Raw genomic sequence first — 26,247 nt, 5'->3', positions numbered from 1 at the left:
TCATTCATAAGTCCTCGTTGTCAGTGCTTTTGATTGAGCCCGGCTGAAACTTTGTGATTCTTTGTGAGATTCTCAATCTTCTACTTGCTGCTGCTAAATCTCCACTGAACTCCACCTTGGTGAAACATTGTGAGTAAATAAATAAGTAGAGGTGAGCTGACGGATTGCTGTGGCGTTGGGCGGTCAGCGGACCATGTAATGGATACTGAGTGACCACAGGGCATGTTTATATTGTAGCCATTGTTAATGATCCATACACAATCCCAACTTCGATGACATTATATCATACTCAGCAGTTTAAAGAAATGTACAATTTAGCAGTTATTGGATTGGGGGCTTGGGGCTCTCAATACAATTTAGCAGGTTTTGGATTGGATACTTGAGGCTCTCAATACAAGTCAGCAGTTATGCCAAACTCCTAGCCTTAATCATGAACAACACAGCATATCCAGGAATCAGTCAGATGAAAACTGTCTTCACACAGAGCTGAGTGGTGTGGGCACAGTACAGAGACCAGAGCTGAATTAATGAATTCCAGTCGATAATTAACCACAGTGGGCGAGGAGAGCTGGGGAGTTCAGAGTCTACTGATTAATTACTGATTATTTACTAACAAGAAGTGGGAAAGGGACATAGGGGGAGGGAAGAATAAAGAGGGCAATCTGGGGATTGAGAGGAGAGAGCACGGGCTTGTGACACAGAGACTCTGTCACAGAGGCAGATCAGGAGCTGAGAATGTTGCAAAGTCTCTGATCCACCCACTCAGAGCTGGCTCCTGGTTATTGTTTTACATTGACAAAGTCCTGAAGAAGATAAGGAGCCCTTCCTTATCTTACTGCTTTGTCTTTTAGACCCTTTCCTGCCTTGTCTTTCCACTCAGTCACACAGCTCACTGCAGCACAAGTGGTTTGTGCTTGTAGTTGCACTGGCTATAGTGCACAGCGTATAGTTCTGTTCTTCCCCAGAGGCGATAAACAGACAGTGTGAAGTCTTGGTGTATGGACACACGACTGACAGACAGACAGACAGACGGAAAGACAAGTGACTTGGAGTCTTAGTGTGTGGACAGACAGACAGACGGACAGGCAGACAGAAAGACAGGTGACTTGGAGTCTTGTTGTGTGGACAGACAGACAGCAGGCAGACTGACGGAGGGCTGGTTGCAGTGAGAGCAAGGGAGTGCAGCAGTGATGGTGATGGAGGAGAGAGCACCGGCCCGGCAGAGAGGCCTGGGCTATAGTGTGGAAAGGGCAGTGCTGGACGAGGAGAGCCTGGAGGAGGTGGCACAGAGACGGACCCGTGAGGACAAGCCTGCCCTGGCACAGCGGCTCAGGGCCAAACTCAGGTGAGGAGAGGAGAAGGGAGGAGGGGAGGGGGGAAGAGAGGAGAGGAGAGGGTGGGAGAGGGAGGAGAGGAAAGGGGAGCAGAGGGGAGGAGAGGGGAAGTGAAGGGATCAGGGTAACTAACTCTGAGTGGATGAAGTATTGAAGAACATGGCAACGGCAGAGTGTGATCTTGTGCAAAGTGAAGGATGATGACTCAGTGTAACTGTGTCTCCGAGTGAGTGAGGAAGCCCTGCACAGCACACTCTTGTTGAAGAAGCTCTTCATGTTTCTCCACAGTTGCTCTGCAGTCAGGTTTTGGCGCTGTCTCTTCAGCTGTATCCCAGTCCTATACTGGCTCCCGCGCTACTCCTTCAGGGAGTATGCTCTGGGAGACTTCTTCTCAGGGATCAGTGTCGGGATTATGCACCTACCACAGGGTGAGACATGTGCCTTTCTCCCTCTCTCCACTTACTCTCTCTCTCTCTCTCTCCCTCTCTCTCCCCTCCCTCACTCCCCTCCCACTCTCCCTCTCCCTCACTCCCCTCCCACCCTCTTTTCATCCCCCTTTAATCTTCTCCTTTTCCATTTGATTTCCTTCCCTCCTTTAGTTCTCTCCTCCCCTGATCTCTCCCTCTCTCTCCCCAGGCATGGCGTATGCCCTCCTGGCCTCCGTGCCCCCTGTGTTTGGGCTCTACTCCTCCTTCTACCCCATCCTGATCTACTTCATCTTTGGGACGTCCCGGCACATCTCTGTGGGTAAGGATGAAGGGAGATGTCAAGCTCCTGTAGGAGTCAGTGATTTTACAAGGTTGTGTTTTTAAAATAGCATTTTTAAAACATTTAAGCAACTTCACTAACCTCAGATCTAACCCTCCCCTCTCCACACTAACCCTCCGACTTGACCCTCCCACAGATCTAACCCTCCCCCCTCCACACTAACCCTCTGATTAGAGTCCCTCAGATCTAACCCTCCCCCCTCCACACTAACCCTCTGATTTGACAGTCCCTCCTCTCTCACACCCTCTTAAACCCTCCCTCTCCTGTCTCTCCCCTCTCCCCTCTCCCCTCTCTCCTCCCTCTCCCCTCTCTCTCTCCCTCTCTCTCCTCTCCCCTCTCCCCCTCTCTCCCCCTCCCCCCCCCTCCCCTCTCCCTCCCCCTCTCCCCTCTCCCCTTTCTCCCCACTCCCCTCTCTCAGGCACATTGGTTGTGATGAGTGTTATGATCGACAGTGTGGCGGAGAGGCTGGCTCCGGACAGTGACTTCTGCTCTCCCCTCTCTCCCCACTCCCCTCTCTCAGGCACGTTTGCTGTGATGAGTGTTATGATCGGCAGAGTGGCGGAGAGGTTGGCTCCGGACAGTGACTTCTGCTCTCCCCTCTCTCCTCCCTCTCCACTCTCCCCTCTCTCCCCACTCCCCTCTCTCAGGCACGTTTGCTGTGATGAGTGTTATGATCGGCAATGTGGCGGAGAGGCTGGCTCCGGACAGTGACTTCTCCTCTCTGGACACGGTGACGAATGAGACTCTGCTTGACGTCCTGCAACGGGACGCGGCCCGGATCAAGGTGGCGGCGGCAGTCACTTTCCTCTCCGGACTCTTCCAGGTAAATTCACGAGATCCTGGATGAGCTGCGAGGCTCGTTCTTTAGCCTGGCCTCCATCAGGAGACGTGACCAGCTTGAGAAACATACAAGTCTGGCTTCCAGTCTGCCGCTGGATTGACAGACAGTCTCCCGACTGGAGAGACCAGCAATCGAGGGCCACCTGACTCCAATATGAACCGAGCTTTCGAAGGCCCCCAGCTGGAGGCCATTTTCAGACCAGGACTGTCTTCCCTCTTGTGTAACGCCCCCTTCTCTGCAGGTGGCTCTGGGTCTGGTCCAGTTTGGCTTCGTGGTGACCTACCTGTCTGAGCCGCTCGTTCGCAGCTACACCACTGCCGCCGCCATTCATGTGATTGTGTCACAACTGAAGTACGTCTTCGGAATCAACCCGAACCGCTACCATGGACCCCTCTCAATGGTGTATGTGAGTATCAGAGCCACCAGAACACCTTACTTTCTATTCTCCTTCTCTGTCCCTCTCACTCTCTCCTCCTACCCCTCACTCTCTCCTTCTAACTCTCTCAATCTCAATCTACCCCTAACCCTCCCTGTCTCCCTCTCTCTCCCAGACGCTGATAGAGTTGTGTGCCTTGCTGCCTAAGACTAACGTGGGCACTCTGGTGGTCAGCATCGTCTCCCTGGTGGTCCTGCTGGTGGTGAAGAAGATCAGCACAGCGCTGAGCCACAAGCTGCCCATCCCCATCCCCATCGAACTCATCCTCGTGAGGGCTGCTCTTTCTCCTCCTCATTCTTCCCCTCATTCTTCACTCCTTCCCCTCCCTCCTCTCTCATCCCCATCGAGCTCATCCTCATGAGGGATGCTCTTTCACCTCCTCATTCTTCCCCTCATTCTCTACTCCTTCCCCTCCCTCCTCTCCCATCCCCATCGAGCTCATCCTCGTGAGGGCTGCTCTTTCTCCTCCTCATTCTTCCCCTCATTCTCCACTCCTTCCCCTCCCTCCTCTCCCATCCCCATTGACATCATCCTCGTGAGGGCTGCTCTTTCTCCTCCTCATTCTTCCCCTCATTCTCCACTCCTTCCCCTCCCTCCTCTCCCATCCCCATCGAGCTCATCCTCGTGAGGGCTGCTCTTTCTCCTCCTCATTCTTTCCCTCATTCTCCACTCCTTCCCCTCCCTCCTCTCCCATCCCCATCGAGCTCATCCTTGTGAGGGCTGCTCTTTCTCCTCCTCATTCTTCCCCTCATTCTCCACTCCTTCCCCTCCCTCCTATCCCATCCCCATCGAGCTCATCCTCGTGAGGGATGCTCTTTCTCCTCCTCATTCTCCCCCTCATTCTCCACTCCTTCTCCTCCCTCCTCTCCCATCCCCATCGAGCTCATCCTCGTGAGGGCTGCTCTTTCTCCCCCTCATTCTCCACTCCTTCCCCTCCCTCCTCTCCCATCCCCATTGACATCATCCTCGTGAGGGCTGCTCTTTCTCCTCCTCATTCTCCCCCTCCTTCCCCTCTCTCTCCTCCCTCCTCTCCCATTCCCATCGAGCTCACCCTTGTGAGGGCTGCTCTTTCTCCCCCTCATTCTCCCCTCATTCTCCCCTCCTTCCCCTCTCTCTCCTCCCTCCTCTTCCATCCCCATCAAGCTCACTCTTGTGAGGGCTGCTTTCTCTTTCCCCCTGTCCAGTTCTATCAATGATCTCTTCTCACTGTCCCCCTCTTGTCAGTAAGCAATCCTTGTATTCTCCTGCTGTTGAAGGCTCTTGCTAACTCTCCTCCTTCCCTGCAGGTGATTGTTTCCACGGTGATCACTGCGCAGGTGCAGCTGGACAAAAAGTATGGAGTGCAGGTCGTGGGCGAGATTCCCAGAGGGTAGGGGTCATGGGCACAGGGGTCGGGCTCACAGGTTAGGTTTTTCTACATTTTCAGTAAAATATTTATTCTCTCTCTCTCTCTCTCTCTCTCTCTCTCTCTCTCTCTCTCTCTCTCTCTCTCTCTCTCTCTCTCTCTCTCTCCTCTACTAGTCTGCAGGCACCTGTGTTTCCGGACACCTCTCTGTTTGTGTCAGTGGTAGGGGATGCCTTTGCCATTGCTGTGGTCGGCTACGCCATCGCTATCTCACTCGGGAAGATCTTTGCTCTCAAGTACGGCTACCAGGTGGACAGCAACCAGGTGAGTGCAGGGCTGCTGTCCTGACCCGGGAAACTGACCCAGGATACTGACCTGAGAAACTGACCCAGGACACTGCCCTGAGAAACTGACACAGGAAACTGACCTGAGAAACTGACCCAGGACACTGCCCTGAGAAACTGACCCAGGACACTGACCTGAGAAACTGACACAGGAAACTGACCTGAGAAACTGACCCAGGACACTGCCCTGAGAAACTGACTGAGGAAACTGACCAGAGAAACTGACCCAGGACACTGCCCTGAGAAACTGACTGAGGAAACTGCCCTGAGAAACTGACCCAGGAAACTGACCTGAGAAACTGACCCAGGAAACTGACCTGAGAAACTGAACCAGGACACTGACCTGAGAAACTGACCCAGGACACTGCCCTGAGAAACTGACCCAGGACACTGCCCTGAGAAACTGACCCAGGAAACTGACCTGAGAAACTGACCCAGGAAACTGCCCTGAGAAACTGACCAAGGAAACCTGAGAAACTAACCCAGGAAACTGACCTAAGAAACTGACCCAGGACACTGCCCTGAGAAACTGACTGAGGAAACTGCCCTGAGAAACTGACCCAAGACACTGCCCTGAGAAACTGACCTGAGAAACTGACCCAGGAAACTGCCCTGAGAAACTGACCCAGGACACTGCCCTGAAAAACTGACCCAGGAAACTGACCTGAGAAACTGACCCAGGAAACTGATCCGAGGAACTAACACAGGAAACTGACCAAGGAAACTGACCTGAGAAACTGACCCAGGAAACTGATCCGAGGAACTAACACAGGAAACTGACCCAGGAAAGTGAATTCTGGATATTCAGTGGAAGAAAGGAGACACACAGCAGTCTGATTTGTGAGGCTGGCAGGAGCAGTTCAGGTTCTTGCTGGTTTCATCGTGTTATTAGATAAAGCTCACAGGGTTCAGGTTCAGCTTCACACATGCACCTCCCCCTCTTTCCCTCAATGGTCTCTCCCTTCCTTGTTTCAGGAGCTTGTGGCGCTGGGTCTCAGTAACTCAGTTGGGGGCGTGTTCCAGTGTTTCGCTATCAGCTGTTCCATGTCCAGGACTCTAGTCCAGGAGAGCAGCGGCGGGCACACCCAGGTAACGACTGAGCTCCCCTGGACAGGAGTGCGAGTGCGAGTGAACATGCATGTGTGCTATCAAAAAAATTGTTGTTGAGGCAGAAAATGTTTACACGTCCGTCCGTCCCCCCTCCACACCCCTCTCCTCTCCTCTCACACCCCTCTTCCCTCTCCCCCTCCCACCCATGTCCTCTGTCCTCCCCTCCCACCCTTCTCTTCACTTTCCCAGGTGGCAGGGGCTCTCTCGGCCCTTGTGATTCTGGTCATCATCCTGCGGCTCGGAGAACTCTTCCAACAACTGCCCAAGGTGAGGAGAGAGGGGGGGGAGGAGGTGAGGGGTTTCAAAATACATAGACACCTCACTTCCATGGCAGTGCAGTTCCTAACCATGTTGGCTGGCTTCTGAATTCTATCACTGCAGGCTGTTCTGTCTGCCATCGTCATCATCAACCTGCAGGGAATGATGAGACAGTTTACTGACATCAGGACACTGTGGAGGAGCAACAAGGTTGACATGGTAAGAAAAACAGAGACACACAGACACACGCACAGAGAGACAGAGACACACGCACAGAGACACACAGACACATGCAGTGAGAGACAGAGACACACGCACAGAGACACACAGACACACGCACAGAGAGACAGAGACACACTCACAGAGACACAGAGACACACGCAGTGAGAGACAGAGACACACGCACAGAGACGCATGCGGCACAAGCACAGAGACACAGAGACACACACACACAGGGACACAGACTCACGCACAGAGACACAGACACGCACAAACGCGCACACGCACACACACACATACACACACACACAAAACAGAGGAAAAGAGAGACACAGTTACACACAGTGCTTCCCACAGTGTCTAAGAAGGACAGCGTTGACACTGCTGCTGCACAGTAGTTTCTGTAGCAGCTGATAGCCGCTAGACGGAGCTGGTGTTCTGGGGAAGCAGCCCAGGTGAATGAGGCGGCAGCAGCGAGGAAGATAGAGGGAAGTCAGTGAGGAGTAAAACTGTCTGCCTTTCAAAACAAAAAAATGAAACTCTACAATAAATAAACAACCCCTGACCCATGCCCTCTGCCCCCAGCTGGTTTGGGTCGTGACCCTGGTCTCCACGCTGCTCCTGAACATGGATATAGGACTCGCTGCATCTGTCGCCTTTGCGATGCTGACCATCATCTTCAGAACACAGCTGTGAGTGACCCCTCCTCTCCCTGTCCTCCCCCTCTCCTCTCCCTGGGGGGTGGACCTCCTCTCCCTCCCCCTTCCCCTCCTCATCCTCTCCTCCCTCCCTCCTCCTATTTCCCAGTAACAACTGACTGAGATGTTAGAGATTGTGAGGTAATGAGATGGTTGGGGCTGAGGGACAGAGCGGTGCTGCTGCTGACGAGGGAGGAGTCCTGTGAGGTGTGCAGAGGAAGATTAGAGATTGTGAGGTAATGAGATGGTTGGGGCTGAGGGACAGAGTGGTGCTGCTGCTGACGAGGGAGGAGTCCTGTGAGGTGTGCAGAGGAAGATTAGAGATTGTGAGGTAATGAGATGGTTGGGGCTGAGGGACAGAGCGGTGCTGCTGCTGACGAAGGAGGAGTCCTGTGAGGTGTGTAGAGGAAGATTAGAGATTGTGAGATAATGAGATGGTTGGGGCTGAGGGACAGAGCGGTACTGCTGCTGATGAGGGAGGAGTCCTGTGAGGTGTGCAGAGGAAGATTAGAGATTGTGAGGTAATGAGATGGTTGGGGCTGAGGGACAGAGCGGTACTGCTGCTGACGAGGGAGGAGTCCTGTGAGGTGTGCAGAGGAAGATTAGAGATTGTGAGGTAATGAGATGGTTGGTGCTGAGGGACAGAGCGGTGCTGCTGCTGACGAAGGAGGAGTCCTGTGAGGTGTGTAGAGGAAGATTAGAGATTGTGAGGTAATGAGATGGTTGGGGCTGAGGGACAGAGCGGTACTGCTGCTGATGAGGGAGGAGTCCTGTGAGGTGTGCAGAGGAAGATTAGAGATTGTGAGGTAATGAGATGGTTGGGGCTGAGGGACAGAGTGGTACTGCTGCTGATGAGGGAGGAGTCCTGTGAGGTGTGCAGAGGAAGATTAGAGATTGTGAGGTAATGAGATGGTTGGTGCTGAGGGACAGAGCGGTGCTGCTGCTGACGAGGGAGGAGTCCTGTGAGGTGTGCAGAGGAAGATTAGAGATTGTGAGGTAATGAGATGGATGACATTAGAAATGCGTGTAGCAAAGGAGAAGCTATATTAATGGGGGATTTCAACTTTCCCCATATAAAATTGGAAAACCCGTTGGGTAGCACGAAGGATGAAATTGAAACGGTGGAAATGACAAATGACTGCTTCCTAACACAATTTGTCAAGGCACCGACTAGAGGGGAGGCATGCCTTGATTTAGTCTTTTCAAATAACAAAGACAGAATAACTAAAACAGAGGTCAGAGAACCACTGGCAAACTCAGACCACAACATGGTCTCATTTGAAGTGTTTTTTAAAACCCCAAAAGTAAAGACTAAAGCCAAGGTTTACAATTTTAGAAAAGCAAACTATGAAGGTATGAAACAGAGACTAACAGAAGTAGATTGGAGTAAAATAGAGAAAACACCCACAGAAGAAGGAGGGTTGTTCTTCAAAAATGTAGTACTAGAGGCGCAAAACAATTACATCCCTAAAGTAGACAAATCTAAATGTAAAACTAAATTGCCAAAATGGTTTAATAGATCAATTAAAAAAAATATTCAGCGAAAAAAGGCACTTTATAGAGCATTAAAAAAGGACCAAAAAGAAAGTACACAGAAAGAGTACACGGAACTGGAAACGCAAGTCAAAAAGGTTTCAAAAAGTTAGAAAGGCCAAGAGAGAAATAGAAATGAACATTGCTAAAGGGGCTAAAACCAATTCCAAAATGTTTTTCCAATATTACAACAGCAAGAGAATATTCAAAGAGGAGATTAAATGTTTAAGAGATACAAATGGCAAAATCGTAGATGAAGAAAAAAAAAAAAATAGCAAATGTATTAAATGATTACTTTTCACAAGTTTTTACAAAGGAAGATACTGACAACATGCCCCACATGTCAACAAGTTCCTATCCAGTTTTAAATAACTTTAGCATAACTGAGGAAGAAGTGTTAAAGGGACTAGGAGCTCTTAAAATAAACAAATCCCCTGGGCCGGATGAGATCCTCCCAATAGTACTCAAAGAAATGAAAGAAGCTAAACAAGATCATGCAGCAGTCTCTTGACACAGGGCTGGTACCGACAGACTGGAAAATTGCAAACATAATACCGATCCACAAAAAGGGAAACAAAACTGAACCAGGTAACTACAGACCAGTAAGCCTGACTTCTATTATATGCAAACTTATGGAAACTATAAAAAGATCCAAAATGGAAAATTACCTATATGGTAACAGGGTCCTGGGAGACAGTCAACATGGTTTTAGGAAAGGGAGATCATGTCTAACTAACTTGCTTGATTTTTTTGAGGATGCAACATTGATAATGGATAATTGCAAAACATATGACATGGTTTATTTAGATTTCCAGAAAGCTTTTGACAAAGTCCCGCACAAAAGATTAATTCTCAAACTGAACGCAGTTGGGATTCAAGGAAACACATGTACATGGATTAGGGAGTGGTTAACATGTAGAAAACAGAAAGTACTGATTAGAGGAAAAACCTCAGAATGGAGTGTGGTAACCAGCAGTGTACCACAGGGATCAGTATTAGGTCCTCTGCTATTCCTAATCTACATTAATGATTTAGATTCTGGTATAGTAAGCAAACTTGTTAAATTTGCAGACGACACAAAAGTAGGAGGAGTGGCAAACACTTTTGCAGCAGCAAAGGTCATTCAAAATGATCTAGACAAGATTCAGAACTGGGCAGACACATGGCAAATTACATTTAATAGAGAAAAGTGTAAGGTACTGCACGCAGGAAATAAAAATGTACATTATAAATATCATATGGGAGATACTGAAATTGGAGAAGGAATCTATGAAAAAGACCTAGGACTTTTTGTTGACTCAGAAATGTCTTCATCTAGACAATGTGGGGAAGCTATAAAAAAGGCTAACAAGATGCTCGGATACATTGTGAAAAGTGTTGAATTTAAATCAAGGGAAGTAATGTTAAAACTGTGCAATGCACTAGTAAGACCTCATCTTGAATATTGTGTGCAGTTCTGGTCACCTCGCTATAAAAAAGATATTGCTGCTCTAGAAAGAGTGCAAAGAAGAGCGACCAGAATTATTCCGGGCTTGAAAGGCATGTCATATGCAGACAGGCTAAAAGAATTGAATCTGTTCAGTCTTGAACAAAGAAGACTACGTGGCGACCTAATTCAAGCATTCAAAATTCTAAAAGGTATTGACAGTGTCGACCCAAGGGACTTTTTCAGCCTGAAAAAAGAAACAAGGACCAGGGGTCACAAATGGAGTTTAGACAAAGGGGCATTCAGAACAGAAAATAGGAGGCACTTTTTTACACAGAGAATTGTGAGGGTCTGGAATCAACTCCCCAGTAATGTTGTTGAAGCTGACACCCTGGGATCCTTCAAGAAGCTGCTTGATGAGATTTTGGGATCAATACACTACTAACAACCAAACGAGCAAGATGGGCCAAATGGCCTCCTTTCGTTTGTAAACTTTCTTATGTTCTTATGTTCTTGTGGGGCTGAGGGACAGAGGGGTGGTGCTGCTGGTGAGGGAGGAGTCCTGTGAGGTGTGTAGAGGAAGGCTCAACATGATCAGGTTCTTTGCACTTTGCACCAAGTACACGCCTGCCTTCTAACTTGGTCATTTGCAGTGTTATATTTTCCATTGCTGGTGGTTTGAAAAGATTAAATGCTGATGCTGAGTCATGAATGCAAGTAACAGCAAATCCAGCCCCATTGTGAAGACAGCCTGCCTTGATTCATACATGGAGATGCTGCCCATGATATACTTCCATCTCTAGACTTGAATGTTTCATCCACATGAGAAGCAATGGGCTGGTGGGAGAGTTTGATTTTCACCTCTTCCCTTTTATGTTGAAGGAGAAACCATGGCAGATTTAGTGAGAGCATCTTCAGACTCCTCAGAGGATGATTCATGGGAATCAGGATCATTGTCAGGATTGTCTTCAATTTCTGACATGTCCTCGTCCACTTCACTGTCTCTGTCCAGCTCTGAGAACCACTTGCTCATTTGTGAACCTTTTTATCAGAGAGATGCTGCTACTTGCACAGAAAACGAACCACTGGTAAACTCTGCCTTGTAGATCTTTGTATAAACCTTGTTTAGAAACAGGTCCCCAGGCAGGTGCAGCCATTTCCAGACATCATAATAATAAAAGACCAAGAGAAAGCATTTAATTTTCTTCATGCAGACACAGCTACATAGATAAATAGCTACCCGAGTCATTCTGTTTGTGTACAAGATCAACTCTAAAAAATACAAATGTCTCAAAGTGCTTGTTTTCTGTTTGTAGTTTGTGACCCCAAACTAGGGGGAGAAAAGTCACATTTAGTGTGAATGGAAACCAGAGTGTGGTCAAATAGCCCGCAAACACAGCAGAGAGTTAAACCAGAGTGTGGTCAAATAGACTGCTGAAACACAGCAGAGAGTTAAACCAGAGTGTGGTCAAATAGACTGCTGAAACACAGCAGAGAGTTAAACCAGAGTGTGGTCAAATAGACTGCTGAAACACAGCAGAGAGTTAAACCAGAGTGTGGTCAAATAGACTGCTGAAACACAGCAGAGAGTTAAACCAGAGTGTGGTCAAATAGACTGCTGAAACACAGCAGAGAGTTAAACCAGAGTGTGGTCAAATAGACCGCTGAAACACAGCAGGGTTAACGCTGCACACAGCTCTATTCCCCAGTATGCTGGATACTTGAGAGAGGAGGTCATTTTCTAGACAACTTAATAACAACTCTTAGTGAAACCAAAACTAAACTAATTGTTTTTTCCCCTCTCCTCCCCCTCTCTTCTCCCCTCCTCTACCTTTCCTCTCCCAGGCCGCAGTACTCCTTGCTGGGTCAGATTGCTGGCACTGAGCTGTACAGATCTGTGGAGGAGTTTGCTCAGGTAAGCCCTGCGGTGTGTTCAGTGTGATGCACACAGCCTCCATGTACCTGCTGGCCCTGTGAAAAGTCTCTGGCTCTATTAAGAAGCTCTTCAGTCTCAGGAAACACACATTCTGACAAGTCATCCTCTCATTATGTTGGCTTGTTTATCTCAATTGCTTTGAGCATTATGGATTATTCATTAATATTTCCAAAGCACTTGCAACACTGGACTTGTGCAACAATTAATATCACAGCTATACAGACCTTGAACCTATTCACAGTGTAAACGACAAGACAGCCCTAGAGGCTCTACCCCACCACAGCCACTGTCTACTTAACCCTCTCTCTTTTTAAATGTACAGCATGGCTTCAATAGTGACTTCGTATCTCAGTAGCTGTTGGACCAGTGTAATAGGAAACACAACAGAATGTGTTCAGGAGCTCTGTAATAGTGCACCAGCGCAACCTTTATAGCCAATCAGATTGCTCCATTGCAGTTGATTATGTCACACTCTATTCCAAAGTTCCAGTTGCAGCCTGGCTGTACTGTGCTGAGCATTGTGGAAACGGGGTTAACCCCTCGTGACCCTCTGCTGCACAGACTGCTAGTTTAAACAATGATTGACAGCAGGGCTGTTTTATATCTGACTGGTTAAGGCTGTCCATACAAGATTAATCATACTCTTTTAGTTTTGTATTGTCTGCTATCTTCGGAGCAAGCCCCGAAACTAAAGGCTGTGAAAGTGTCTCTGTTGAGCCTGCTGAGAACCATGATTCAGATGTCTGTCTGCTTGACTGCCTGTCTGAGTCTGCCTGCCTATCTGCCTGTCTTCATTCCCCAGTCGCTGTATTTGTGATTCTCATTCCCCAGTCCCTCAGTCGCTGTGTTTGTGTTTCTCATTCCCCAGTTACTGTGTTTGTGTTTCTCATTCCCCAGTCCCTCAGTCTCTGTGTTTGTGTTTCTCATTCCCCAGTCCCTCAGTCTCTGTGTTTGTGTTTCTCATTCCCCAGTCCCTCAGTCGCTGTGTTTGTGTTTCTCATTCCCCAGTCCCTCAGTCTCTGTGTTTGTGTTTCTCATTCCCCAGTCCCTCAGTCTCTGTGTTTGTGTTTCTCATTCCCCAGTCCCTCAGTCTCTGTGTTTGTGTTTCTCATTCCCCAGTCCCTCAGTCTCTGTGTTTGTGTTTCTCATTCCCCAGTCCCTCAGTCGCTGTGTTTGTGTTTCTCATTCCCCAGTCCCTCAGTCGCTGTGTTTGTGTTTCTCATTCCCCAGTTGCTGAGTCGCTGTGTTTGTGATTCTCATTCCCCAGTCCCTCAGTCGCTGTGTTTGTGTTTCTCATTCCCCAGTCCCTCAGTCGCTGTGTTTGTGTTTCTCATTCCCCAGTCCCTCAGTCGCTGTGTTTGTGTTTCTCATTCCCCAGTTGAGTCTGAGTTTGTGATTCTCATTCCCCAGTCCCTCAGTCGCTGTGTTTGTGTTTCTCATTCCCCAGTCCCTCAGTCTCTGTGTTTGTGTTTCTCATTCCCCAGTCCCTCAGTCTGTGTTTGTGTTTCTCATTCCCCAGTCCCTCAGTCGCTGTGTTTGTGTTTCTCATTCCCCAGTCCCTCAGTCGCTGTGTTTGTGTTTCTCATTCCCCAGTCCCTCAGTCGCTGTGTTTGTGTTTCTCATTCCCCAGTCCCTCAGTCGCTGTGTTTGTGTTTCTCATTCCCCAGTCCCTCAGTCGCTGTGTTTGTGTTTCTCATTCCCCAGTCCCTCAGTCGCTGTGTTTGTGTTTCTCATTCCCCAGTCCCTCAGTCGCTGTGTTTGTGTTTCTCATTCCCCAGTCCCTCAGTCGCTGTGTTTGTGTTTCTCATTCCCCAGTCCCTCAGTCGCTGTGTTTGTGTTTCTCATTCCCCAGTCCCTCAGTCTCTGTGTTTGTGTTTCTCATTCCCCAGTCCCTCAGTCTCTGTGTTTGTGTTTCTCATTCCCCAGTCCCTCAGTCTCTGTGTTTGTGTTTCTCATTCCCCAGTCCCTCAGTCGCTGTGTTTGTGTTTCTCATTCCCCAGTCCCTCAGTCGCTGTGTTTGTGTTTCTCATTCCCCAGTCCCTCAGTCGCTGTGTTTGTGTTTCTCATTCCCCAGTCCCTCAGTCTCTGTGTTTGTGTTTCTCATTCCCCAGTCCCTCAGTCTCTGTGTTTGTGTTTCTCATTCCCCAGTCCCTCAGTCTCTGTGTTTGTGTTTCTCATTCCCCAGTCCCTCAGTCGCTGTGTTTGTGTTTCTCATTCCCCAGTCCCTCAGTCGCTGTGTTTGTGTTTCTCATTCCCCAGTCCCTCAGTCGCTGTGTTTGTGTTTCTCATTCCCCAGTCCCTCAGTCTCTGTGTTTGTGTTTCTCATTCCCCAGTCCCTCAGTCTCTGTGTTTGTGTTTCTCATTCCCCAGTCCCTCAGTCTCTGTGTTTGTGTTTCTCATTCCCCAGTCCCTCAGTCTCTGTGTTTGTGTTTCTCATTCCCCAGTCCCTCAGTCGCTGTGTTTGTGTTTCTCATTCCCCAGTTGCTGTGTTTGTGTTTCTCATTCCCCAGTCCCTCAGTCGCTGTGTTTGTGTTTCTCATTCCCCAGTCCCTCAGTCTCTGTGTTTGTGTTTCTCATTCCCCAGTCCCTCAGTCTCTGTGTTTGTGTTTCTCATTCCCCAGTCCCTCAGTCGCTGTGTTTGTGTTTCTCATTCCCCAGTCCCTCAGTCGCTGTGTTTGTGTTTCTCATTCCCCAGTCCCTCAGTCGCTGTGTTTGTGTTTCTCATTCCCCAGTCCCTCAGTCGCTGTGTTTGTGTTTCTCATTCCCCAGTCCCTCAGTCGCTGTGGTTGTGTTTCTCATTCCCCAGTCCCTCAGTCGCTGTGTTTGTGTTTCTCATTCCCCAGTCCCTCAGTCGCTGTGTTTGTGTTTCTCATTCCCCAGTCCCTCAGTCGCTGTGTTTGTGTTTCTCATTCCCCAGTCCCTCAGTCGCTGTGTTTGTGTTTCTCATTCCCCAGTCCCTCAGTCGCTGTGGTTGTGTTTCTCATTCCCCAGTCCCTCAGTCACTGTGTTTGTGATTCTCATTCCCCTGTCAATCAGTCGCTGTGTTTGTGTTTCTCATTCCCCAGTACCTCAGTCGCTGTGTTTGTGTTTCTCGTTCCCCAGTCCCTCAGTCATTGTGTTTGTGTTTCTCCAGGCTCAGGAGATCCCGGGCATTAAAATCTTCCGCTCATCGGCCAACCTCTACTTCGCCAATGCAGAGATGTATGAAGAGAACCTGAAAAAGAAAGTGAGTCTGGGTCCTGTCTCCTGTCCCAGGACATCCGAGCTGTAACTGCAGTGTAACACTGTCCTGGAGCTGTTCTCTGCACTCGTGCACAGTGTCAATTGTCAGTGACCAGCCAGCCCTCCTATCTTAAACCTCAAACCGTGATGAGGAGTCGTTATTCTACAGGGATGAGGAGAGAGTTTATTACTGCTGTATAAACTGTGATGGGGTCATTATTCTGGAGGGATAAGGAGAAAGGTTATTACTGTTGTGTTATTTGCTATTGTGTTCAGGTTGGGATTGATATCGCTCGGCTGCTGCGCCACAAGAAGAAGCTGGCAATGAAAGAGAAGCGCAGAAAGAAGCGAGAGGAGAGGAGAGCCAAGAAGGAGGCCAAGAAAACCGTACGCCCATCTTGTTTATATATTTGTTTTTGTTTTCTGTCGTGGGAGATACTGGGGATACTAGCAGCTTTGATCTGTTCAGTTAGGAATGAGAAATCACATGCAGGCAAAATTAATTGCTTGGACTCGGTCATTTTATTGCTCTGACCAGCAGGAGACAAGGTGTTGTGCGACTGGCTGTGTGAAGAGCGAGGAGGCTGGGCAAGAGGAGGCGGGGCGAGAGGAGGCTGGGCAAGAGGAGGTTGGGCAAGAGGAGGTTGGGCAAGAGGAGGTTGGGCAAGAGGAGGTTGAGAGAGAGGAGGCGGGGCGAGAGGAGGCTGGGCAAGAGGAGGCTGGGCGAGAGGAGGCGGGGAAAGAGGGGACTCAGAGGGGGTCTAATCCCCTGAACCCGCACTCCATCATCCTGGACCTTAGTCCTGTCAGCTTCTTGGACACTGTGTCAGTGAAAAAGCTGAAAAACGTGAGTATCCCTGAGCTGATGCACAAACACATTCAGATTTTCCAGAAGCGTGTTGTTATAATAATCATGTGTTATTATAAGTGATCTTGCAGGAGAAATTGATAAGGACTTTGCTCTCAAAGCAGTACAATGTCATGCTGCACCGTGACCCCATTAAAACCGGCAAAAAAATAGTGGATCAGTCACAGATAGAAAGATAAAGTTCAGCACGGAGCCGCGGGACTCATGGTGCTTCAGCTCCCATTCTTTTCTATTGCAGATTGTCAGTGATTACAGGGAGGTAGGAGTGGAGGTGTACCTAGCAGGCTGCCAGAGTGAGTACAAGCTGAGTTTCAGTGTAGGTGTGAGTGTGTGAGCGTCAGCATGAGCTTGAGTGTGAGTTTGTGTTTGCATGCAGTGTGTTTCAGTACAGTGTGTTTCAGTGCTGTGTGTTTCAGTAGTGTGTTTCAGTGCAGTGTGTTTCAGTGTGTTTCAGTACAGTGTGTTTCAGTGCAGTATGTTTCAATGTTTTTCAGTGCTGTGTGTTTCAATGTTTTTCAGTGCTGTGTGCTTCAGTGCAGTATGTTTCAGTGCTGTGTGTCTCAGTGTTTTTCAGTGCTGTGTGTTTCAGTACAGTGTGTTTCAGTAGTGTGTTTCAGTGCAGTATGTTTCAATCTGTTTCAGTGCAGTGTGTTTCAGGACAGTGTGTTTCAGTGCAGTATGTTTCAATGTTTTTCAGTGCTGTGTGTTTCAGTACAGTGTGTTTCAGTAGTGTGTTTCAGTGCAGTGTGTTTCAGTGCAGTGTGTTTCAGTGCAGTTTCAGTGTTTCAGTGTGTTTTCAGTGCAGTATGTTTCAGTGTGTGTTTCAGTGCAGTGTGTTTCAGTGCAGTATGTTTCAGTGTGTTTCAGTGCAGTGTGTTTCAGTATAGTGTGTTTCAGTGCAGTATGTTTAGTGTGTTTCAGTGCGGTGTGTTTCAGTACAGTGTGTTTCAGTAGTGTGTTTCAGTGCAGTGTGTTTCAGTACAGTGTGTTTCAGTAGTGTGTTTCAGTGCAGTATGTTTCAATGTGTTTCAGTGCAGTGTGTTTCAGTAGTGTGTTTCAGTGTGTTTCAGTGCAATATGTTTCAGTGTGTTTCAGTGCAGTGTTTTTCAGTGCTGTGTGTTTCAGTACAGTGTATTTCAGTATGGTGTGTTTCAGTGCAGTATGTTTCAGTGCTGTGTGTTTCAGTACAGTGTGTTTCAGTAGTGTGTTTCAGTGCAGTATGTTTCAGTGTGTTTCAGTGCAGTGTGTTTCAGTAGTGTGTTTCAGTGCAGTATGTTTCAGTGCAGTGTGTTTCAGTGCAGTGTGTTTCAGTACAGTGTGTTTCAGTGCAGTATGTTTCAGTGTGTTTCAGTGCAGTGTGTTTCAGTAGTGTGTTTCAGTGTAGTGTGTTTCAGTGCAATATGTTTTGGTGTGTTTCAGTGCAGTGTGTTTCAGTACAGTATGTTTCAGTGCTGTGTGTTTCAGTGTTTTTCAGTGCTGTGTATTTCAGTGCAGTGTGTTTCAGTGCAGTGTGTTTCAGTGCGGTGTGTTTCAGTGCAGTGTGTTTCAGTAGTGTGTTTCAGTGCAGTGTGTTTCAGTGCAGTATGTTTTGGTGTGTTTCAGTGCACTGTGTTTCAGTACAGTATGTTTTAGTGTGTTTCAGTGCTGTGTGTTTCAGTGTTTTTCAGTGCTGTGTGTTTCAGTACAGTGTGTTTCAGTGCAGTGTGTTTCAATAGTGTGTTTCAGTGCAGTATGTTTCGGTGTGTTTCAGTGCTGTGTGTTTCAGTACAGTGTGTTTCAGTAGTGTGTTTCAGTGCAGTATATTTTAGTGTGTTTCAGTGCGGTGTGTTTCAGTGCAGTGTGTTTCAGTGTTTTTCAGTGTAGTGTTTTCAGGAGTGTGTTTCAGTGCTGTGTGTTTCAGTGCTGTGTATTTCAGTACAGTGTGTTTCAGAGGTGTGTTTCCATGCTGTATGTTTCAATGTGTTTCAGTGCTGTGTGTTTCAGTGTTTCTCAGTGCAGTGTGTTTCAGTACAGTGTGTTTCAGTAGTGTGTTTCAGTGTGTTTCAGTGCTGTGTGTTTCAGTGTTTTTCAGTGCGTGTGTTTCAGTACAGTGTGTTTCAGTAGCGTGTTTCAGTGCAATGTGTCAGTACTGTGTGTTTCAGTGTTTTTCAGTGCGGTGTGTTTCAGTACAGTGTGTTTCAGTGCAGTGTGTTTCAGTGCAGTGTATTTCAGTGGAGAGTGTTTCAATGTGTTTCGGTGCTGTGTGTTTCAATGCAGTGTGTTTTGCCTCCTGTTGTCAGGTTGTGTTGTCGGGGAGATGGAGCTTGGGGGATTCTTCTTGAAGGCGCTCTCGAAGGCCTGTCTCTTTGTCTCGGTTCACGATGCTGTGCTGCACTGCCTGAGACGAGCTGAACATGGGCCACTGGACAGCCCTGCGGTGAGAGACACTGAGACACTACACTGTAACACTGAGACACCTCACTGTAACGCTGAGACACTGCACTGTAACCCTGAGACACTTTCATCACTGAGACACTGTACTGTGACACTGAGACAAAGCATTGTAACACTGAAACACTGAATTCTAAAGCTGCGACACTCTATTGTAACACTGAGACATTACTGTGACACTGAGATACTGCACTGAGACACTGCATTGTAACAGTGAGACACTGCACTGTAACACCGAGACATTGCATTGTAACACTGAGACACTGCATTGTAACACTGAGACACTGCACTGTAACACTGAGACACTGCACTGTAACACTGAGACACTGCACTGTAACACTGAGACATTACATTCTAACACTGAGACACTGCACTGTAACACTGAGGCACTGCACTCTAACACTGAGACACTGCACTCTAACACTGAGACACTGCATTCTAACACTGAGACACTGCATTCTAACACTGAGACACTGCATTCTAACACTGAGACACTGCATTCTAACACTGAGACATTGCATTCTAACACTGAGACACTGCACTGTAACACTGAGACACTGCACTGTAACACTGAGACACTGCACTGTAACACTGAGACACTGCATTCTAACACTGAGACATTGCATTCTAACACTGAGACACTGCATTCTAACACTGAGACACTGCATTCTAACACTGAGACACTGCATTCTAACACTGAGACATTGCATTCTAACACTGAGACACTGCATTCTAACACTGAGACACTGCATTCTAACACTGAGACACTGCATTCTAACACTGAGACACTGCATTCTAACACTGAGACACTGCATTGTAACACTGAGACACTGCACTGTAACACTGAGACACTGCACTCTAACACTGAGACACTGCACTCTAACACTGAGACATTGCATTCTAACACTGAGACACTGCATTCTAACACTGAGACACTGCATTCTAACACTGAGGCACTGCATTCTAACACTGAGACATTGCATTCTAACACTGAGACACTGCACTCTAACACTGAGACACTGCACTCTAACACTGAGACACTGCACTCTAACACTGAGACACTGCACTCTAACACTGAGACACTGCACTCTAACACTGAGACACTGCACTCTAACACTGAGACACTGCACTCTAACACTGAGACACTGCACTCTAACACTGAGACACTGCACTCTAACACTGAGACACTGCACTCTAACACTGAGACACTGCACTGTAACACTGAGACACTGCACTCTAACACTGAGACACTGCACTCTAACACTGAGACACTGCACTCTAACACTGAGACACTGCACTGTAACACTGAGACACTGCACTCTAACACTGAGACACTGCACTGTAACACTGAGACACTGCACTGTAACACTGAGACATTGCATTCTAACACTGAGACACTGCATTGTAACACTGAGACACTGCATTGTAACACTGAGACACTGCACTGCAACACTGAGACACTGCACTGTAACACTGAGACATTGCATGAAGACACGCATTTAACACTGAGACTAACTGCATGGTAAACACGAGAATGCTTCTAACTGACCATGAGACATACGCGCATTCTGTATAAAACTAACACTGAGACACTGCATTCTAACACTGAGACATTGCATTCTAACACTGAGACACTGCATTCTAACACTGAGACATTGCATTCTAACACTGAGACATTGCACTGTAACACTGAGACATTGCACTGTAACACTGAGACACTGCACTGTAACACTGAGACACTGCATTGTAACACTGAGACATTGCATTCTAACACTGAGGCACTGCATTCTAACACTGAGACATTGCATTCTAACACTGAGACACTGCATTCTAACACTGAGACACTGCATTCTAACACTGAGACACTGCACTGTAACACTGAGACATTACATTCTAACACTGAGACACTACACTGTAACACTGAGACACTGCACTGTAACACTGAGACACTGCACTGTAACACTGAGACACTGCATTGTAACACTGAGACATTGCATTCTAACACTGAGACACTGCACTGTAACACTGAGGCACTGCATTGTAACACTGAGACACTGCACTGCAAAATACACTGAGACACTGGACTGTAACACTGAGACATTGCATTCTAACACTGAGACACTGCATTCTAACACTGAGACATTGCATTCTAACACTGAGACACTGCATTCTAACACTGAGACACTGCATTCTAACACTGAGACATTGCATTCTAACACTGAGACACTGCATTCTAACACTGAGACACTGCATTCTAACACTGAGACACTGCATTCTAACACTGAGGCACTGCATTCTAACACTGAGACACTGCATTCTAACACTGAGACACTGCATTCTAACACTGAGACACTGCACTCTAACACTGAGACACTGCACTGTAACACTGAGACACTGCACTCTAACACTGAGACACTGCATAACACTGAGACATTGCATTCTAACACTGAGACACTGCACTGTAACACTGAGACACTGCACTGTAACACTGAGACACTGCATTGTAACACTGAGACACTGCATTCTAACACTGAGACACTGTACTGTAACACTGAGGCACTGCATTGTAACACTGAGACACTGCATTGTAACACTGAGACATTGCATTCTAACACTGAGACACTGTACTGTAACACTGAGGCACTGCATTGTAACACTGAGACATTGCATTCTAACACTGAGACACTGTACTGTAACACTGAGGCACTGCATTGTAACACTGAGACACTGCACTGTAACACTGAGACACTGCACTGTAACACTGAGACACTGCATTCTGACACTGAGACACTGCACTGTAACACTGAGACACTGCACTGTAACACTGAGACATTGCATTCTAACACTGAGACACTGCATTCTAACACTGAGACTGTAAACTACTTGATATTTTAAAGTTTGTCTTTTATTAGTACTGAGAAACTTGAACCCATTTCCACTATCTTGTGCCTCTGCAGGCTTTTGAGAACACCAAGTTATAACGAGAGAATGAGAGCGAGGAGGGAAGGAGCTGCAGTGAGGTCCAGGTGTTCATTCACACACACAGACGAGGCTTGGAGGGTTCAGCCACACTCTTCCTTCACTGCAGTTCACTCAAAGAAATGAAAAGGAATGTGTTTCAGTAAAGTCCAGTTTGTGCCCCTGATCCTGCACTATTACACCCAGTCCATACCTACAGCAGGATGCCCTATCTGCAGGTGCTACTGGTACATCCTCCTGAACCGTGCACCGAGGAGAAAGCATGCACTGGTCAGCTGTGGGTCTGGGAAATGCCTAAAAAAAGCTTGTTTAAAAAAATTATAAATAATACTAGAAACTCAAGGTGTTTAGAATGATATATTTTCCTAGACTTGTGATATAATTTTGTAGTTTTGTTGATTTACACAATGTTAAATAAAATATTTAAATTATGTTCATATATATATATATATATATATATATATATATATATATATATATATATATATATATATATATATATATATATAATATTGTAGCCCTGAGGACAGACTACATCAGTTGTGATGGGTCAGCAGACAGGGCAGAACACAGGGAAAGAAAGGTGCCAAGTCGTGGGGTAACATACTCACACGGACACACAGTAACTGAGAATGTTTCCCTTCACTCGCATCACTGGTGAAACCTGTTCTGAGCTTCTCAGAGACAATGTTTCACTCGCATCACTGGTGAAACCTGCTCTGAGCTGCTCATAGACAATGTTTCACTCGCATCACTGGTGAAACCTGCTCTGAGCTGCTCAGAGACAATGTTTCACTCGCATCACTGGTGAAACCTGCTCTGAGCTGCTCAGAGACAATGTTTCACTCGCATCACTGGTGAAACCTGCTCTGAGCTGCTCAGAGACAATGTTTCACTCGCATCACTGGTGAAACCTGCTCTGAGCTGCTCAGAGACAACGTTTCACTCGCATCACTGACGACACAAAAGTAGGAGGAGTGGCAAACATTGTTGTAGCAGCAAGGGTCATTCAAAATGATCTAGACAAGATTCAGAACTGGGCAGACACATGGCAAATGACATTTAATAGAGAAAAGTGTAAGGTACTGCACGCAGGAAATAAAAGTGTACATTATAAATATCATATGGGAGATACTGAAATTGGAGAAGGAATCTATGAAAAAGACCTAGGAGTTTTTGTTGACTCAGAAATGTCTTCCTCTAGACAATGTGGGGAAGCTATAAAAAAGGCTAATAAGATGCTCGGATACATTGTGAAAAGTGTTGAATTTAAATCAAGGGAAGTAATGTTAAAACTGTACAATTCACTAGTAAGACCTCATCTTGAATATTGTGTGCAGTTCTGGTCACCTCGCTATTAAAAAGATATTGCTGCTCTAGAAAGAGTGCAAAGAAGAGCGACCAGAATTATTCCAGGCTTAAAAGGCATGTCATATGCGGACAGGCTAAAAGAATTGAATCTGTTCAGTCTTGAACAAAGAAGACTACGTGGCGACCTAATTCAAGCATTCAAAATTTTAAAAGGTATTGACAGTGTCGACCCAAGGGACTTTTTCAGCCTGAAAAAGAAACAAGGACCAGGGGTCACAAATGGAGATTAGACAAAGGGGCATTCAGAATAGAAAATAGGAGGCACTTTTTTACATAGAGAATTGTGAGGGTCTGGAATCAACTCCCCAGTAATGTTGTTGAAGCTGACACCATGGGATCCTTCAAGAAGCTGCTTGATGAGATTCTGGGATCAATAAGCTACTGACAACCAAACAAGCAAGATGGGCCGAATGGCCTCCTCTCGTTTGTAAACTTTCTTATGTTCTTATGTTCTTATGAAACCTGCTCTGAGCTGCTCAGAGAGAATGTTTCACTCGCGTCACTGGTGAAACCTGTTCTGAGCTGCTCAGAGACAATGTTTCACTCGCATCACTGGTGAAACCTGCTCTGAGCTGCTCACTTATTTAATGCACTGTATCACTCACTGATACACAAAACTGACACACCCACAATCTCTCACACACTCACTGAAACTCACACTGCCACTCACAAGCACACTCAGACAATCTGACACTGAAGTAGCCACACGGCTACACTAATTGATACAATAAACTGTACATAAGAAATAGTCTTGAAGCCCAGGTGTTGAATCTGGACGAAGAAAACCATACTGAATCAATATGGGTAAGACTAATGGACAACAATTCAAAGGGCATAATAATAGGGGCATGCTATAGACCACCTGTGGCGATGTTGCCCCGCCATTGTGTGTATTTTGTGTTGTATGTTATGTGTTTTGTGTTACTGTTGGTGTATAGTCATTGGTACACGGGATATAAATGGGTCTGTGGAACACAAGTTGTTTAAAATGTATATTTGTATTTACGCACGAGGATTGCACAGCACTTCACGTGCAAGTAAAAAGTAATATGTGAGCACGGGGAATTGCACTTTATTAATTCACGTGCAGTTGTACCGAGACTCCAATTGAATAATTGATTAGCAATCAAGTCTCTGTTGTTTATTTCCTGGTTCCTGGTTCTGCTCTGACGTCACCCACTGCAGTCGTCTTTGTGACACCACCAAATTCAGACTGTTATATAATAAGCCATACTAATGGGGGATTTCAACTTCCCCATATAAAATGGGAAAACCCAGTGGGGAGCACGACGGATGAAATTGAAATGGTGAAAATGACAAATGACTGCTTCCTAACACAATTTGTCAAGGCACTGACTAGAGGGGAGGCATGCCTTGATTTAGTCTTTTCAAATAATGAAGACAGAATAACTAAAACAGAAGTCAGAGAACCACTAGCAAACTCAGACCACAACATGGTCTCATTTGAAATATTTTTTAAAACCCCCAAAGTAATGACTAAAGCTAAGGTTTAAAATTTTAGAAAAGCAAACTATGAAGGTAGGAAACAGAGACTAACAGAAGTAGATTGGAGTAAAATAGAGAAAACATCCATAGAAAAAGGATGGCTGTTTTTTTAAAAATGTAATACTAGAGGTGCAAAACAATTACATCCCAAAAGTACACAAATCTAAATCTAAAACAAAATGACCAAAATGGTTTAATTAAAAAAATATTCAGTGAAAAAGGCACTTACAGAGCATTTAAAAGGGACCAAAAACAAAGTATACAGAAAGAGTACATGGAACTGCAAACGCAAGTCAAAAAGGAAGTCAGAAAGGCCAAGAGAGAAATAGAAATGAACATTGCTAAGGGAGCTAAAACCAATTTCAAAAAGTTTTTCCAATATTAGAAAAGCAAGAGAACATTCAAAGAGGAGATTAAATGTTTAAGAGATACAAATGACAAAATCATGGACGAAGAAAAAAATGGCAAATATATTAAATTATTACTTTTCACAAGTTTTTACAGAGGAAGATACTGACAGCATGCCCCACATGTCATCCAGTTCCTATCCAGTTTTAAACAACTTTAGCATAACTGAAGCAGAAGTGTTAAAGGGACTAGGAGCTCTTGGGATCAATAAGCTACTAACAACCAAACGAGCAAGATGGGCCGAATGGCCTCCTCTCGTTTGTAAACTTTCTTATGTTCTTTCTTATGTTCTTAAAATAAACAAATCCCCTGGGCTGGATGAGATCCTCCCAATAGTACTCAAAGAAATGAAAGAAGTAATTTACAAACCTGCTAACCAAGATCATGCAACAGTCTTGACACAGGGGTGGTACCGACAGAATGGAGAATTGCAAACATAATACCCATCCACAAAAAGGGAAACAAAACTGAACCAAGTAACTACAGACCAATAAGCCTGACTTCTATTGTATGTAAACTTATAGAAACTATAATAAGATCCAAAATGGAAAATTACCTATATGGTAACAGGGTCCTGGGAGACAGTCAACATGGTTTTAGGAAAGGGAGATCGTGTCTAACTAACCTGCTTGATTTTTTTGAGGATGCAACATTGACAATGGATAATTGCAAAGCATATGACATTGACAAAGCTTTTGACAAAGTCCTACATAAAATATTAATTCTCAAACTAAACGCAGTAGGGATTCAAGGAAATGCATGCACATGGATTACGGAGTGGACAACATGTAGGAAACAGAGAGTACTGATTAGAGGAGAAACCTCAGAATGGAGTGAGGTAATCACTGGACTATCACAGGGATCAGTATTATGTCCTCTGCTATTCCTAATCTACATTAATGACTTAGATTGTGGTAAAGTAAACAAATGTGTTAAATTTGCATACAACACAAAAATAGGAGGAGTGGCAAACACCATTGCAGCAGCAAAGGTCATTCAAAATGATCTAGACAGCATTCAGAACTGGGCAGACACATGGCAAATTACATTTAATAAAGAAAACTGTAAGGTACTGCATGCAGGCAATAAAAATGTGCATTATAAATAAAAAGACCTAGGAGTTTATGTTGACTCAGAAATGTTTTTGTCTAGACAATGTGGGGAAGCTATTAAAAAAAGGCCAACAAGATGCTCGGATATATTGTGAAAAGTGTT

The 26,247-nt window shown here is 46.1% G+C and overlaps 1 protein-coding gene across 1 annotated transcript; it reads left to right on the top strand.

Moving 5' to 3' along the window:
* Positions 1-954: 954 nt before the first annotated feature.
* Positions 955-21,926, top strand: LOC121323386 (solute carrier family 26 member 6-like). The gene is made up of 19 exons (XM_041264423.1): positions 955-1,345; positions 1,623-1,762; positions 1,971-2,081; positions 2,750-2,925; positions 3,185-3,349; positions 3,495-3,647; positions 4,666-4,748; positions 4,901-5,048; positions 6,044-6,157; positions 6,368-6,445; positions 6,560-6,655; positions 7,241-7,347; positions 12,158-12,227; positions 15,382-15,474; positions 15,747-15,857; positions 16,144-16,317; positions 16,577-16,631; positions 18,618-18,754; positions 21,726-21,926. Exons 1-19 carry the CDS (start codon positions 1,191-1,193, stop codon positions 21,747-21,749), a joined length of 2,190 nt encoding a protein of 729 aa, XP_041120357.1. The 5' UTR covers positions 955-1,190; the 3' UTR covers positions 21,750-21,926.
* Positions 21,927-26,247: the final 4,321 nt, after the last annotated feature.

This window comes from Polyodon spathula, chromosome 11 (assembly GCF_017654505.1).
Source record: "Polyodon spathula isolate WHYD16114869_AA chromosome 11, ASM1765450v1, whole genome shotgun sequence".
NCBI lineage: Eukaryota > Metazoa > Chordata > Actinopteri > Acipenseriformes > Polyodontidae > Polyodon > Polyodon spathula.
The sequence above is the reverse complement of the archived record's forward strand: the minus strand, read 5'-3'. Positions and strand labels throughout refer to the sequence as shown.